Genomic DNA, 16738 nt, shown 5'->3' with positions numbered 1-16738 from the left:
ACAGCTTATTAGTAGAGGGAAATAAGAAAGAATGAAAATATGTTATTTATAAAACATTAAAATTTGATTACTGCAACCCATGCAAAGCTGGGTACTTTGGCTAGTGTATACTATAATACAAAGGTGGGCATTCTAGGTGGGTCCCCTAAATAATTTAGAAAATTAATTATTTGTCCGTGGCTGCCTGTCAAAGATAATGTGGTGCCAACAGCAGCAGGACCCAGGAGGAGCCAGGGAAAGGACCCAGTGGCAGAGCAACAAGGCCTGGCAGGACCCACCCCACCCCCAGCCTCCCCTACCCTCAGCCTCCAACTGGAAGGTTCTGTGGCTTCTGGCCTGGTAACCCTTTGGCTACTCCACAGCCCTCCCTCCATCTGAGTGGAAACTCAAATAAGATCAGAAGGAGGGAGGGGGAAAAACTGCGATGATCAGCCCACATTGCGGGACCCAGGCCAGGCTGGACCCGTGCCACACCACATGGCATGGAGTTGGCGGGACCCATGCTGTGGGGGGACACAAACAAACTGCTGCAATCAGCCCATGCCACAGGGGCCACACTGGGCAGGACTGGTTCCATGCCATGCTGTGCAGTCCCAGTCATGCAGCCAGGATCTGCATGGTGCTGGCTAGAGTTGGAGCAAGGTAAAGCCGTTGGAAGGGCGGGGGAGCGGCAGAAAGCAGTGCTGGGTGGGGGGGTGGCATGGGGGAAACAGCGGCAGCAATGGCGGATGGTCATGCAGGAGGGAAAAGTAGGGAAGCAGCAGGGAAGAGCAGAAGCAGCAGTGGGGGAAGTGGCAGGGGAGTAGTGGCAGTGGCGGGCAGGAGCACGAGACCTGCACCGGTGTTCTGGGGCCAGTGGGGACCCAGGGTAGAGCAGCGGGAGTGTGGAACCTGGCTGCATGGTATGCCTGGCTCCATCACACAAAGCCTGCATGCAGTCCACCTGAACCACGTGTCTGGGGAGAATCCCACACAATGGACCTGGCAGCCCGGCCCCACTCACTGCTATGCACAAGTCATGGGGAATAGCAGGGATCTCCGCGCTACGTGGTCCCAATTTTCAAGAAAGGGAGGAAGGAGGACCCAAGTAACTACAGGCCTGTAAGCCTCACCTCGGTGCTCGGGAAGATCTTGGAGAGAATCATCAAGGAGCACATCTGTGGGGGGCCTGCAGGGGAGACCATGCTCAGGGGCAATCAGCATGGGTTCATCAAAGGCAGGTCCTGCCTGACCAACCTGATTGCTTTTTATGACCAAGTAACTAAATGCTTGGATGATGGTGTCGCCGTGGACGTAGTCTTTCTAGACTTTACGAAGGCCTTTGACACTGTCTCTTACCCCATCCTCATCAATAAATTAAGCGACTGTGGCATTGATGCCTACACAGTAGGATGGGTAAAAAAATCAGCTGATGGGGCACACCCAGAGAGTAGTAGTAGACGGGTTGTACTCAACCTGTCAAGATGTGAGCAGTGGGGTACTCCAGGGCTCGGTGCTCAGGCCCTCACTGTTTAACATCTTCATCAGCGACTTGGACGAGGGGTGGAAAGCATGCTGTCCAAGTTTGTTGATGACACTAAGATGTGGGGCGAGGTGGACGCACTTGAAGGGAGAGAAAGACTACAACTAGATTTAGACAGACTACAAAAGTGGGCAGATGAGAATAGGATGGGGTTCAACGTAGATAAATGCAGGATGCTGCACCTTGAGAGAAGGAATCCACAGCATACATACAGGCTGGGAAGTTCCCCTTTTGAAAGCAGAGGCGGAAAGGGATCTCAGAGTTATTACTGACTCCAAGATGAACATGAGCCACCAATGCCAGACCACAGCCAGCAAGGCCAGCCATACCTTGTCATGCATCCAAAGATGCATCTTAAGCCGGTCCAAAGAGGTGATACTCTCCCTCTATGCGACATTGGTCAGGACGCAGTTGGAGTACTGCGTCCAGAACTGGGCGCCGCACTTCAAAAAGGATGTGGCCAGCCTGGAGAGGGTTCAGAGGAGGATCACCCGCTTGGTGAGAGGGCAGCAGGACAGGACCTATGAGGAGAGACTGAGGGACCTGAACCTGTTCAGCCTCAGCAAGAGGAGGCTGAGGGGGGACCTGGTGGCTGCCTACAAACTCATCAGGGGAGATCAACAGCAAATGGGTAGAGCCCTTTTTTCCCGAGCACCACCTGGGGTGACAAGGAACAATGGTAATAAGCTGATGGAGAATAGATTTAGGTTAGAGATCAGAAGGCAATATTTTATAGTTAGGGTGGCCAAAAACTGGAACCAACTCCCCAGGGAAGTGGTCCTCGCCCCTACCTTGGGCAAATTCAAGAGGAGGTTGGACGATCATCTGTCTGGGGTCTTATGAACCCAGCATTCTTTCCTGCCTTTGGCAGGGGGTCAGGCTAGATGATCTGTTCAGGTCCCTCCTGACCCTAGCTACTATGAAACTATGAAGCTGGGCCGCCTCCTCCCCTCTCTCTAATGCCCTGGCTGAGCCCCATGACCTGTGCTGCCGGCTTCATCGTGCAGGGTTTGGTGGGGCTGGCTCTGCACACTGCCACCACCTGCAGTTGGGGAATAGGGTGGGAGTGTGGAGAGCTGCATAGTATAGGACCAGGTGGGGCTGGCCCTGCTCACTGCCACCACATGCAGCTCCAGGGACTGCAACACTCCAGGGACTCCAAGGACCCACTCCCCCCACACACTTGCACCCATACCCTCCCACACACCCCACCAGTACCCCAAACACACCCATCCTACACACACTCTCACCCCACCCACCATAACCCCACACCCTCCCACAACCTCCACCCTAACCACATACCCCATAGCCACACCCATCCCCCAGACACCCACCTAATCCCCACAATATACAAGAGTAAGACTCTACTTTGAGCTATTATGCAACTGCCTCTAGATACACTATACAAACATGCATAAAGCCAAACAAAAATATATTTAAATAAAATTAAAATATGTTATAGTAATTTTTTATTTTTCAGTGCACGATTAGTTTTTTTTTTCCTGGTTTCAAGAAGGCAGCACCCTCCCTCCCAAGAGGAGTACTTCCAGGGCAAGGGGAGAGACGTCCAGTGGCAAGGTCAGGAGTTAGAGGTGGGACTTCCAGACCCAAGATGGTACTCAGGGGGCGGGGCACCCGTCAAGGGGTAGGGCTACGCTTGCAGCTCTCAACAGTTCACCAAAACTCATTAAGCGGCCTTACAGCCAAAATAATTGCCTACCCTTGCTATAACACATGAATGAAAATAAAGAAGTGAAATATAAAAGTGCTGGTGTTATATCTTCATAGTCACATGTACCAAACCACTTGGAAAAACAAGTTGGAAATCCAACTTGTTTGGAGGTGAATAAACTGCATTCCCCAAGGGTACTTGTAAGTTTCTGTATAAACTCACTGCCTGATAAGTGTTCAATATTATATTTATGGGCTTAATCCTACACTATGAAAATCAACTAAAATGCTTTCATTTCCTTGAACAGAAGCAGAGCAAACCCCTATACGAACATATTATTAATTGCAGTTACACATATCCACTAAAGAGGCCAACACATGCTTACATCAATTTAACACACTTACCTGTCCTATCAGCAGGCCAGTGGCATAAACCTTTGGCTTGGTGCTGAGGTCTGAAAGATACTGTCCAACAGTTTCTTCCACAAAGTAGCTTCTTCCCATTACTACAACTTTGCAACTCAATTGTCTTGCTTCAGTCTATGAAACGAAAATATATTATATTAACTCCAGCAGCAGTTAAATCTTTTTAAACTCAAAGCATCCCTCTATATTTTTATAGGGGTGCATCAATAAAGATTTTCTTGGCCAATACCAAAAGCCAATTATTAACCAGCCATGTTGGCTGATACCGAACCGATAACCAGTTTACGGAAATGCAACCAGGCAGCATGGACAGCAGCACCCTGAGGGTAAATCTGTGGAGGGGAAGGGACGTGAGGGAGCGAAGAGGCATGGGAAGGGGACAGATCGAGACCCCCACAGTGAGGAAGGGAATGGGGCAGAGGCTGGGGCTAGAATGAGCTTTAGTCCAAGCTCCAGCACCACCATTTTTAATCACAGGGACACTTTTAGGAACACAGCCAAGCGGGGCAAGGGCAGAGGCAGGCTGCCCACTGTTGGCTCAGGGCTCTCCCCCCTGCTGCCTTTCCCCCAGGAGCCATGCACTGACTGCGTGCCCCCTGCCTGGCCAGAAGCAGGAGGCACAACTTACTGCCACCACAGCTGCCAAGTACAATGCACATGTACCCCATGCCTTCCAAAGTGCGTGCAGCAGCAGGAACTGAGCTTCCCAGACAAGCCACTCGCAACTCAGTCCCACAACCCACCCCAGCTGCACAGGGCCAGCCCCAGCCCCACTCTCTCGCTCACTGTTTAGTGCCCCTCCCCACCCCACCCCACCCCTGCTGCAACCGCCACAAGCCCACAGATGGGCTCTCTTGTAGCCCTACCACTGCCCTGTTTGGGGGGACTAAGCCCCATTAGCACCCCCTCCTTCCACTGCTGACGATGGGAGATCAGCCAGGAAGGAACTGAGGTCCATGTCACATATTACACTTAAAATGCAATTACCCCATTCATCATGCCATGAACAGTAGCTCAGCCACATGTTCCGGCAATCAATCGTGCAACAAAACAAGACAGTCACCACAAAAAAAATGCCACAAAACTTGTATTACTTTTATGGCTGGTTTCTATAGGACCTTAAATTAAACATGTATCATAGCAATCTTACTATACAGCATGATGCCAGCTGCATGGTGGGGCTTGGTTGACGGATTCCACCCCTCCACCACAATTGGCAGGATGACAGCTGTGTGGTCCAGCCCTGCATTGGGCTGCATCCCACTGTGATCAGGGTGCTGAGTTCAAGAGAACTTATCAAATAGTGAACCCTGCAACCCAATAGGTTGACTGCATTGGCCTGCAACTCTAGTGGCAGCTGAGTAGACAGGCATCTGACAAATCCTAGATAACAGGACCCTGGGATCAAGGAACCAAATCACATGTTCCCATGCACTGAAACTTCTAAAAACCATGTGTATAGCCTATGTATGCATACGTATAAGAGTTGCTTGGGCATTCGGGGATGAAGTCAGGAATCCCAAAGCACAATTGGAGTTGCAGCTCCAAGGGACATGAAGGGTACACAAGAAGGGTTTCTACAAGTATGTCAGTAACAAGAGGAGGATCAGGGAAAGTGTAACCCCCTTACTGAATGAGGGAGACAACCTTGTGACAGAGGATGCAGAAAAGACTGAAATACTAAACGGCTTTTCACCTCAGTCTTCACAGGCAAGGTCAGCTCCCAGACTTACTACTGCACTTGGAAACACAGTTTTGGGAGGAGGTGAGCAGCCAACTGTGGAAAAAGAACAGGTTAGGGACACCCAAGGGCGCTGAGGGAGTTGGCTGATGTAACTATAGAGCCAATGGCCATCATCTTTGAAAACTCATGGTGACTTGGAAAGGTCCCAGATCATTGGAAAAGGGCAAATATAGTGCCCACACTTAAGAAAGGAAAAAAGGAGGATCCAGGGAACTACAAACCAGTCAGCTTTACCTCACTCTCTGGAAAAATCATGGAGCAGATCCTTAAGGAATTCAATTCTAAGCACTTGGAGGACAAGAAGGTGATTAGAAACAGTCAGGATGGATTCACCAAGGGCAAGGACAAGGACAAATGCAAAGTCCTGCACTTTGGGCAGAACAATCCCATGCACCGGTACAGGCTGGGGACTGACTGGCTAGGCTGCAGCCCTACAAAAGAGGACCTGATGGTTATAATGGACGATGAGCTGAATACGAGCCAACAGTGTGCCCTTGGCGCGGAGAAAGCTATCGGCATACTGGGCTGCATTGGTAGGAGTGTTGCCAGCAGACTGAGGGAAGTGATTCTTCCCCTCTGTTCAGCACTGGTAAGGTCACATCTGGAGTACTGTGTGCAGTGGGCCCCTCACTACTAATGTGGACTCTCCATTCTTGGAGGTTTTTAAGACCTGGCTAGACAAAGCCTTCGCTGAGATGACTGAGATGGGGCTGGTCCTGCTTTGTGCAGGTGCTTGGACTAGATGACCTCCTGAGGTCCCTTCCAGCACTCGTTTTTTATAGCAGGAGGGTGCCATTAGAGAACAGTCATCTTGTTGCAGGGGGAGACTAGAATCATGAACCCAGCCCTGCCCTGGTGAAATAGCCCGATAGGGATCTGATCCCTAAATCACACATCCTGTTATACACACGTAGCAAGGCAGAAGATACAATTGTTGCGACTGGAAATCAGAGCCCATTGCACCATTAAATGAATGTGTGCAGACAGCCTGAGCCTGTGCTCCCCTGCTCATCTCCTTGTGCTTTGTGGCACCCACATTCAGAGTCGCTGAGCTGACCTTTGCATACCTGCACAACTGTACAGAAATGCAGTCTCTCAAAGAGGTGATATCTTTTATTAGACCAGCTAGATAGTAGGTAGCTGCAATATTATAATAATAATAATAATATTTGCAAGCTTTCAGGCTTGCAAGTCAATAAAAAATATTTTCTGCAACTATTAGCAAGCTTTTGGGCTTGCAAATAAATACAAAAGAAAGTTGCAACTATCTAGTTGGTCCAATAAAAGATATCGCCTCTTCCTCAAGAGTTTTGGATGCCTTTGCCTCTAGACTAACACAGCTACAAACTACATGTCTCCGAAAGCCCCCCTGAAGGAGTTGAAGCCTACTTGTGACTAAGCAGGAAGTTTGGACGTTGCACTAAAAGATTTAAAGGTCTGAAATGAGCCCGGGGGAGGGGGGGGGGGGATAATCTTAATAGGCTCGTTTCAACAGAGAATTATTTTGAATGCGACAACTGTACCGTCGCTTTTGTCCCCAGTAATGAAGGATCTGGGCCGCGAGCCATTCCCGCTGCAGGAGCAAGGAGGGGACACACTTCCAGCCACCCCGGCCCGGCCCGGCCTGGCCTACCCTCCCCGGCCGCGGGCCGCGCTCACCAGCTTCGACCTCAGCTCCGGAGACCGCTCTCGGAGCTCAGCCACACACACTGATGTGTCCCAGCCTCACGTCACCACCATGCGCCGTCCTCCCCCAGCGCCTACCAATGACATCAACCAATCGGCGCGTATACCAGCTAAGCGCGAGAGAAAGACGTTACCCCCCGCCCCCACTCCGCCATTTTTGGTGGGGCAGGAGCAAGCCAGTGCACTTCCCCATAGCCCACACCTCACACATGTCCTTTTTTTATTTGTCTGCTTGTTTCAAGCCAGCAACACCCTAGTGCTTCAGCTCAGGCGCTTTAAACCCACTGGCCGGCATTGCGGCCCTCACTCAAAATGGCGGGGAGAGCGCTACCCGCAGAGGCGGAAGTTCCTCTCCTCCACTTCCGGTGGGGCTAGCGCCCGGCATGTCGCACGATGCTGGAAGGGGAGGGGCGGTGTTCGCGCATGCTTCGTGCGCTGTTTCTGTCTCTGCCAGGCCGGAAGCGGGTGGGAAGCGACGGCGGCGGCAACGCCAGCGACGGCGACGGCGGCTCTCAGCCAAGATGGCGGCGGTGCTGCAGCAGGTCTTGGAGCGGGCCGAGCTGGCCAAGCTCCCCAAGCTGGTGCAGGGGAAGCTGGAGCGCTTCCTGGCCGACCAGCAGAGCGAGATCGACGGGCTGCGGGCCAGCCACGAGCGCTTCCGCGTGGACAGCGGTGAGCGCCGGGCGCAGGGAGCCCGGGGGAGCGGGCCGCGCGGGGAAGGGGCCTGGTTTGTGGAAGCCGGGAGCGGACACTGCCCGCCGGAGGCCTTCACAGCCGCTCCGTCCTTGCTGGCAGGCAGGCCTCGGCGTGATTGTGGGAGGGAGGGAGCGGGTGGCAGACTCGGGGCCGGGAGGCAGAGGGCACTGTCTGGCGCTGCCACTCCCTCCCTGGCACCCCTGAGCTCCTTTCAATGGCATTGTCTGGTGTCCGCGCCCTTAGGTTGCCAGCACAATAACCCCGGACATCCCCAGTAGAAAACTACAGCATAGACCTGTTGCAGGCGGGAGGGTTGCTCTATTGTTTTTCTCCAGTTTAAAACAAAAAAGTTTGAAACTTAAGCGCTGGCATTTTCCTTCAGTCTAATGAGGGGCACCTTGAGTGTAAAAATGTGGAGAACCACCAGTCTAGTACCTGATCGTGTTTAAGCATGGGCTTAGATGCCAGTTTGTTTTCCACCTTGGTGACGGAATTATGTAGGGTTACACCAATACATGTTTGCACCGATAAAAGGAAAATTGTCAGCAGTTGGGCTTTTTTGGATGATGGCACCGATAAATGCCGTGTGCATGCGCGCAGGTCTGTAGTGTGGAGAGCAGCATCCAGCTGGTAAGTTTGTTGTGGGGGAAAAGCGCATGGGGGGGGTGCAGTCCAAGGCCCCCACAGTAAGGGAAGAAGTGGGGCTGGGGCAGGCGCAGGTGTTGCCCAGCCAGGGTGGGGTGGAGCACAGGACAGAGCCATAAGTGGTTCATCCAGGGGACGTGGGGAGGGGGGCTGGTTCCCACTGCTGCACGTACCCCAGGAGGCATGGAGGATGTGTGCTTCCCGGATTTGTGTGCAGGGCAAAAGCCAGCTGTCACTTCAGGTTGAGGGCAGCACTGGGCTTTCCCTGGCAGAGGTGGGGGGTTTGGGCAAGGGCTGCACTTGGGGTGGCCAGCCGCTCTGGGAAGGGACTACAGGGCGGGTTGCAGCCACCCCAAAATTTGCTGTGGCTCCCTGTATAGTAGCACAACCACCACCCACCCCAAGTGCAGTTTCCCCCTGCCAGGAAAAGCCGGTGCCACCCCTGATCCCAGCCCACAGCAGCAGCCTGCACTCACCCCCTGCACAGATCCAGGGGACACATGCGCCCCTCCCCCCCATGCCTTCTGGGATGCATGCAGCAGTGGAAGCCGCCCCTCCCTCCACCCCCAGATGAGCCATGGCTCCATCCCATGCCCCACTTCCATCCCACCTGGGCAGCGCCCAGCCCTGCCCGAGCCCCTCTCCCTCCCCAGGACCTGGACCTGCACCCCCCTTGCCTCTTCCCCACCCCTCAACAGGCTTACCACCTAAACATTGTTCTCCATCCTGCCAGGCTGCAGTATCGACAATTGGATCGGTGTCGGCTGATATGGCTTGTTAAAAATCGGTCATTGGTGTCGGCCCAAAAGAACTCTATCAGTGCACCTCTAGAATTTTGTAAACTTTCATCTCTCTGTGTCTTTGTTTTTGCTGCCTGTGATGGGGGTGCTTTTCCTGTCTCTCGGGGGGTATTTTTAACTGAATTCGCTAATGTTTGAAACACTTTTGTGCCCCATTTTTGGAAGACTTGTAGTTATATAATCATCGATTTTATGAACAATTTGAAGACTTTCTATCCACCAAAGTATATCCATTAGAATTTCTCAATTGAAAAAGGTTGGTCATTTTCTTTCACTTTATGATTCTGATATACAAGCAGGAAGGACTCTGTTATTTAAAATTATAAATGCTTTTTGAGAAGAGCATAGATAAGAAAATTGTGCATTCTCAGAAGGGGAATATTTCTCCCTTCTGTTGTTCCAAGAAAATAGTAACATCACAGGATGTAAACTAGTGGTCATCATTGTATTATCTGTAATATTTGCTAGAGGTGCATTGATAACGTTGGTCCCATATTGGATTGATAGCAATATAAGGAAAAGACAGCGGTGGCACTGGGAGTGGGGTTTGAGAGAGCTGTGGCAAATCTTGGGGTGCCTGCCCCCCCAGTAACCCCGCTCCAAGCTCTGCCGCCACCTGCCCCAAGCGCCGCCCCAGCCCGCAGCAGTAGCTCACCCTCGCCCCCCACAAATTCAGGGGCACAAGCCCCCATGCTCTCCCGGGGTGTGTGCGCAGCAGGGGAACTGCTCCTCCCTTCCTGTGCGCCCAATTATACCCAATTATATGCAGTTTTAGAAATAAGCTATAGTGTTGTAAGAACTGTTAAATTAGCATCACCATGTGCAGTTAAAGTTACTGCTACTAAAACTGAAATAATTACATAAGTACAAAAACTGTGTAGACAAGCTCTTTGTGCAACACAGAGAAATACAAAATAAACTTCTCACCAAAGTAGTAGAACAGCATAAACAATGCTGGCAATAAGTATCAATGTATCAGCAGGCTTGAAAAAAACCTGGATTTTCTTCTTCGGATTCTGTGACAATAGTATTATTTCTGGGTGTTTTCCTGATGGATGGTTTTCTGTTGTGGTGTTTGTGAAATAGCACTGACAATAATGTGTCATTCTGCAGAACAACAATACTTTGAAGTTGAAAAACGTCTGGCTCAGAGTCAGGAAAGACTTGTAAATCAGACACAAGAATGTCAAACCCTCCGTCAGGAGTTAAATAAACTAAGTAAGTATGTAGTATTTAAATGAACTAAATATGCTGTATTTTGTAAGTTTTTCCTTAAAACTTCTGAAATTGTTTTGAAATGCTTAAAAATGTATGTCAGATAAAAATCCATAAAATAAGTGTCATTCACGCCTGCGCTTTACACTTAATTGCCCTGGAGTAAAATAGCCTTGTATATGTTAAAAAACAGAAGTTCAGATTAAGGAGATCCTTATGCCCAAAAGGGTTAGTTTGGAGACTCCCTAACATAGATTAGCCTTAGATTCTTCAATATTAATAAGAAAACCACTGAATACATAGCTGTGTTACTTAATCATTTTGTTGGAGAAGGAGAAATGTTTAATTCTTGTCAGACTTGAAAGACCATGAGTTAACTAAATAAATACTTCAGCTTCATTTTTTTAACACCAAAATAATGTCTTACTGTTCCATATTGTATTGCACAGATGAACAGTTGAAGTCCCTGAGTGAGAAAAGCAAAGAACTAGAGGCTGCTCAGGATCGCAGTGCTGCCATCCAGGTACAGGAAGTGCTGTATATAGCCATATAAAGCAGTAGTTTTTTGAATGATTTTGGAATACATGGTGGATGTTTTGTCTGGTGTCTGACGGCAGTAACAATTTATCTGATATGTTCATCAAGCATATAGATTAAAGCCACTAGGGTCTCATGTACACTAACAACTTTTAATCTTTTTAAATCTTTAATACCATTTTTTGACCTTTAGCTCACTATGAGTGGCTTATACTAGTTCAGTTCTTAAATTTGTTTAGCTTAGATTCCTTAGGGTCTGAATAATTCCTCAGGTCTGTGGGGCTGCATTCAGGAAGCAGTTCAGGTCCAGGGGCATGTAGATGCACAGTGCTTTATTTGGGCAGTACTGCACCAAAGGTGCATGACAGCAAAGATTCAGGCGTATGTGGCGGCAGAAAGGTCTGGACAGGTTGTATCACAGAGCTGGAGGCAGGCGATTGAGCAGAGATGCATTTAGGAGCAATGCAGACATGAAAAAATGACTGTAGGCTGCAGCCCCGTGTCTCCACATTGGCACCCAAATGTGGCTGTACAACTGCACACCCGACTTTGTGCAGTATGGAATGGTGTCTGGTTGGCAGTACCAGGTGCATGTGGCAGTGTGGAGCATGTCCAGTAGACTACTGGTGGGCCTTGTGCAAAGGTTCCATAGGCTGGATCTGACCTGTGGGCAGTATATTTGCTCTAAGGAAGTCTCAGGGTGCTCAAGGGAGTGGCATTAATTCAGCAGGAGACGTCTTTTCCTCTGAACTAGAACTAAGTGTATTTATCAGCATAGAGCTGTAAAATAATGGCAGATGCAAGATTCCATTTTTTTCTGAGTCAGTAACAAATTTGCTTGCACTATTCCCATATAGTCTATATTTTGAATGCTTCCACTTTATCTTGCCTGCTAGGATTGATAGTTTTGTTTTGTTTTTTTGCATTGAGTATAGTTAGGACGACAACTTGCGCTTATTATCTGTGGATAGTAATTTATTAGTAAGTTTAAATAAGTTTAAATAATACCTATAGGGTTCAATGTAAAACTAAAAACATTTTTGTTGTTTAATTTAAGAGTAAGCTTACCAGAGAAAAAGAAGAATTGGAAGCTGAAAAAAGAGATTTAGTTCGAACGAGTGAAAGGCGATCTCAAGAAGTTGAACATTTAAATGGTATGGCCAGTAAATATATTTAAAGCGTAATAAGCATAGATTACTTTATGGTGCAAAAAACCCACCTGCTTCTAGGGTTATACTTAAACCTAAACTGCATAAGGGTTCTCTATGTTTTTAATGGGTAGTTCTTAGCATTATAGTAGAGGGAAATAGAGAAAATGTAGGCCACGTACATGATGTAGTACGGTGCTGTATAGAAATGGCCGTGCTGGTTTCAGATGAGTTGGTATGTTCATACTGCCTAGTAGAATACTGTATATGGATACAGGCTTGGTTTTTGGGATGTTTAGAGCCACTTGTCAGCTAGAGTAATTATCCCAAATGGGTCAGTGTGTTATTGTGGCAATCTTGGGTGTCTCTGCACTGCCTGCATTGGCAAGTGGACCTGCAGTTGGAACAAGTCACAGAAAAATACAGTACCTTGATAGATTGTATTAAATTGTAAAGACCTGTTACAGCGCAGACTTAGAAGCATTTTTCTAAACTAGCTTTCCTTACTCAGAAGATGGCTGTTAATTTACAACAGTAACTGATATCACTTAAGTATTTTTTTTCTTTCTTTTTTTTTTTAAAGAGGATGTTAAACGTTTAAATGACAAACTCATGGAAGCAAATGCAGAAAAAGTTAAACTTCAGTTAAAGCTAGATGAACTTGAAACCTCAGATGTCTCTGTGAAGGTGAGTAGTGTTTTACATGTGTAGTAATAGCTGTAATAGTGATGGTGATGGTTAGAATTTCAACAATTTACTTCTCTGTGGGCACATTTTAAAGTATGTATTATTTTTGTATGAAAATCATTCTTCCCTCAAATGATTGACCATCTTTATTGTTAAATTAGCAAAATGCCCGTCATGAACGTGTGGCCGAGGGGCATGGTGTGTGGGGAATGGTCATGGCGTGGGGAGCACCCGCCAGCTGCATGGCATGTGGCGCAGCCTTGGGGTGTGGCACAGGGTATGTGTGGGGGGCAAGGCGCTCAGCTGTAGAGTGCTCCTCATATGGCACCCTGTGGCCACGTGCCATGCCCTCCCCTCCAGCACACCCTGTGGCCGCAGCTGGCAGTTGCTTCCCGTGGAGGGAGGAGGGCATGGCCAAAGGGTGCCACGTGGGGAGTGGGCATGGGGGGCATGCCCTGCCCTGCAGCAATGTACTGCAAACGGTGGGCGCTGCCTGCGTGTCCCCATGCCGGCTCCCACGCACCCCCATGCCCTGGATGCCCCATGGCCACAGCCAGGGGGGCCGCAGTGTGAAACCCACTGATCGAAAACTTGCAGTCTCCCCTAGCAAGGAAGGGACTGTCATTGGGTACCTTTGTAGCTGCTGAAAAGGAGACATTTTCCTCACTTCTTTGTCCTCCCTGCACAAATCAAAGGCACCCCTGTGCAGGCCAGGGAGCAGAAGCAGCATGGCTCCACTTGTCCCTGTGGCATTGCGGATGTTTTGAACTGAAGAGAAATTCCCAACCCTGATCTACCCTTCCCTCCAACTGCCTTACACAGACTGAAGTGATCCTAATCTGTTCAAGGGGCTGGTGGTAGGGACAGCACAGCTGGACCCATCCTGGTGCTGGGTTGAGTCCAGCTATGCAGAAATAAGCCCCTACCTCCTGCACAGAATGGATTTTTCCTGGCACAGATGTAGTCCACAGCCTCTGAAACCCCAAATAATAGTCAGCGGTTAATATGCTCACACAGAAAGGAAGGTTTTGCAAAAAAAAAAAAGTGTTACACATGCAGATCTACTTAGCTTTATCTGTTGCAATTTTACTTTTAGTACCGTGAGAAAAGGTTCGAGCAAGAAAAAGAATTGTTGCAGAATCAGAACAATTGGCTGAATGCAGAGTTGAAGGCTAAAACAGATGAACTCTTGCATATTGCCAGGGAAAAGGGAAATGAAATCTTGGAGCTGAAATGTAGCCTGGAGAACAAAAAAGAGGAGGTAAGATTGCAAATGGAAAAAAGAATTTTATTAATAATAGTCAGTTAGATCAAGACAGACGTTTTCTGGAGTCTATACTCTTTGAATGAATCACATTTTGAAAACTAGATGTTTCTTGTAGATGTGTTCATGGGAGTGATGTCCTTAGGGAAATTTGGCCTTTGTGGTGTTGTTGAACTTAGAAATTGTGAAATTTCTAATAAAAAATGAGATCACCTATCAATCTAATAATAAAATACGTTTTGAAAAATGTACATGGTTCAAAAAGCAAAATAAATATCATGGATCTATCTTCTGTCATTTACACAGGTTTCTAGAATGGAGGAACAAGTAAGTGGTTTAAAACAAACAAATGAAAATCTACAGAAACATGTGGAAGATCTTTTGAATAAACTAAAGGAGGTAAGAAGATGTCTTAAACTGTAACTTACTTTAATCTTGTAACACCAACTTTAGAATTACTTTTGATGATAAAGATTTTTATCTGCTGTACTACCTTGCAGAAAATTCAGTAGTGTGTTCTCCAAATGTGCCTAATTTTGTAAATGTGTTACTGGGGTTGCCAAAGTTTTAAGGCGATTTTAGAATATTCTTCACAGTAAGGGTGGCCAAAATTTGGAATGGGCTTCCAAGGGAGGTGGTGTTCTCCCCTACCTTGGGTCTTTAAGAGAAGGCTGAATAGGCATCTGGCTGGGGTCATCTGACCCCAGCACTCTTTCCTGCCTAGCCGGGGGGTCGGGCTCGATGATCTGTTGAGGTCCCTTCTGACCCTAGCGTCTGTGAATGTGTGAATTGCATGTTGCAATACCTGGGTACATCAGGGAGAGTTTCTGTAAGACGGAAAAACAAATTACGTTTATTAAGGGCAGCACTCTGATGTCAAACATATTTGATGGAGTGAAGAAGGAAGACAGTTTAAAAAAAGTTATTGTATGTTAACTTCACTTTGACTTAGGACATGAAAAATTAAATACATGTGAAACAAATAATGCTATTACTGTTGTTCTTATTTATCAGGCAAAAGACCAGCAATCTGGTATGGAGGGAAGATTCCATAATGAGCTAAATGCCCACATAAAATTATCTAACTTGTATAAGGTAAGTTGGAGGATGTTAAATACATTTGAACTTGAAACTAGGTTCAAGGCTTGACATATGGTGCAGATCAAAACATCTTCCAAGTCCATATTTCCACCTTAGCATTTCATTAATATGAGCATTGTGTTAATAATTTAGTTTCTTCTGATCAATGAGTAGTGACACTTCTATAATAAGAATATTCATTAAAGTACAGGTCAGTTGAGAACTTCCTGATCATGTAAGATATGAGTCCTAGCTTTTACATCTTGAAAGAAGGGAAAGGGGAGAAATGTGCTCCGTTGATTTGGCCGTGTCTCTAAAATGTTGCTTACTTTATAGATCGAGGGTGATGTGGATATATTTCACACTTAATTTATAAGCTTATTTTGCCCAATGAAAATTTGCCATTCTTCTTCATAGTGTTGATTTAAAAACATTATTTAATTCACTGTATTGCAGCTTCTTAGCATGTAAATGTGAATTATAAAACATAATGCTCACACAAGCGTTACCAATAAGTTTGTAGTTGACTTTGTCATAAAATTTTCTCGTTTATATTTCTTTGATGACCAGGGGTCAATGTTCAGGTTGAGAAGAGAATTGGTTGTGGTACATCAGCTTGGAATAAATTTATGTAAGCCTATAGTCCCTTCATAATCTTAATTTTAAATTTTAGACCTACTCACTTACATGAGACCCTTCAGAAAGGTTACCACCAATTAACTAAAAGTGTGAACCTAGTGAATGTATCTTAAAGTACTCTAAATCATGTGTGAAAATGATCTTCAGAAGTGATCTCTGTTTATAATCTACAGCAAACTTAAGGCCAGTTTGCTTCTGAATGAAAGCACTCTCATAAGTGTTTAATGCACTTTCACTTTCTAGCTTTCCTGAATGTTCCTGTGTAGACCAGACGCAATCAAATGTAATAGAAATAAGTGCATTTATTTCAGCTCACATTTACACAAAAAATACAAACGGAACTGTAGTATTTGCTGTTAATAACAGCTTGCTAGATATGCTTCTATTGCTCAACTACTTTTATGTATACTTAATTGGACACACATCACACACTAATTGGATATCCTCACACACGTAGGCCATATATATATACACTTGTATGTATGTACGTCAGGGGTAGGCAACCCCCGGCACAGGTGCCAGAGCATGGTGCGCACAGGCCTTCTTGCTTGGCATGTACAACAAGGATCTGGCGCTTCATGGCTCCCCTGCCATCCGCCCTGGCATACCAACATCTTACGAGTCAAGGTTGCAGGTATTTTGGGTACCCTGTCCAAAAAATGTTGCCAACTCATGATGTACATATAAACATAAAATGTAACTGCCTTGTTTAACCAGGCTTATTTACAGTGTAACAAGATTTTTAGAAAGGATAACATGCTGTTATTCTAAAAAAAAATCTATAAAATAACTATGCCCAGTAGCAAATGGTTACAGCACAGGACTAGATGTTGAAAGATCTGGGTTTCATTTTGAGCCATCTCATTTAGTTTTCAGTCAGGATCTTAAGACCAGCTTAAGAATAGCTCTGGCTAGTGCTACAACTTTTGGGTGCCCATCTTTTCACTAAAGGCCTGATGTTTCAGAGGTTTTGAAAAT

The 16738-nt window shown here is 46.9% G+C and overlaps 2 protein-coding genes across 7 annotated transcripts in view; one reads left to right on the top strand and one right to left on the bottom strand.

The window, feature by feature from the left end:
• The window catches only part of ODR4 (odr-4 GPCR localization factor homolog), a 48938-nt gene extending 41602 nt beyond the window's left edge, over nucleotides 1–7336 (bottom strand). The window contains exons 1-3 of one of the 4 annotated variants that reach the window (XM_019500301.2): nucleotides 7023–7130; nucleotides 5316–5396; nucleotides 3599–3733 (exon numbers count right to left, since the gene is read on the bottom strand). In XM_019500301.2, the coding sequence (XP_019355846.1) occupies nucleotides 3599–3697 (99 nt within the window). In that variant the 5' untranslated portion in view covers nucleotides 3698–3733; nucleotides 5316–5396; nucleotides 7023–7130. Of the gene's footprint in view, nucleotides 1–3598; nucleotides 3734–5315; nucleotides 5397–6886; nucleotides 6998–7022; nucleotides 7132–7251 lie in introns of those variants that run through there. The other 3 variants (XM_059728397.1, XM_006267572.4, XM_019500300.2) reach the window with 3 other exon arrangements.
• Nucleotides 7337–7518: 182 nt separating this feature from the next.
• TPR (translocated promoter region, nuclear basket protein) overlaps nucleotides 7519–16738 on the top strand; it is a 59509-nt gene continuing 50289 nt past the window's right edge. For 2 of the 3 annotated variants that reach the window (XM_014596027.3, XM_014596026.3), the window contains exons 1-8: nucleotides 7520–7721; nucleotides 10304–10408; nucleotides 10855–10928; nucleotides 12000–12096; nucleotides 12674–12777; nucleotides 13874–14038; nucleotides 14348–14440; nucleotides 15056–15136. In XM_014596027.3, coding sequence (XP_014451513.1) covers nucleotides 7571–7721; nucleotides 10304–10408; nucleotides 10855–10928; nucleotides 12000–12096; nucleotides 12674–12777; nucleotides 13874–14038; nucleotides 14348–14440; nucleotides 15056–15136 — 870 coding nt within the window. In that variant the 5' untranslated portion in view covers nucleotides 7520–7570. Of the gene's footprint in view, nucleotides 7722–10303; nucleotides 10409–10854; nucleotides 10929–11999; nucleotides 12097–12673; nucleotides 12778–13873; nucleotides 14039–14347; nucleotides 14441–15055; nucleotides 15137–16738 lie in introns of all 3 variants that reach the window. The other variant, XM_014596028.3, reaches the window with a different exon arrangement.

The sequence above is a fragment of the Alligator mississippiensis genome, chromosome 5, assembly GCF_030867095.1.
Source record: "Alligator mississippiensis isolate rAllMis1 chromosome 5, rAllMis1, whole genome shotgun sequence".
Taxonomy (NCBI): Eukaryota; Metazoa; Chordata; order Crocodylia; family Alligatoridae; genus Alligator; species Alligator mississippiensis.
This window is presented reverse-complemented; position numbering and strand designations above follow the sequence as displayed.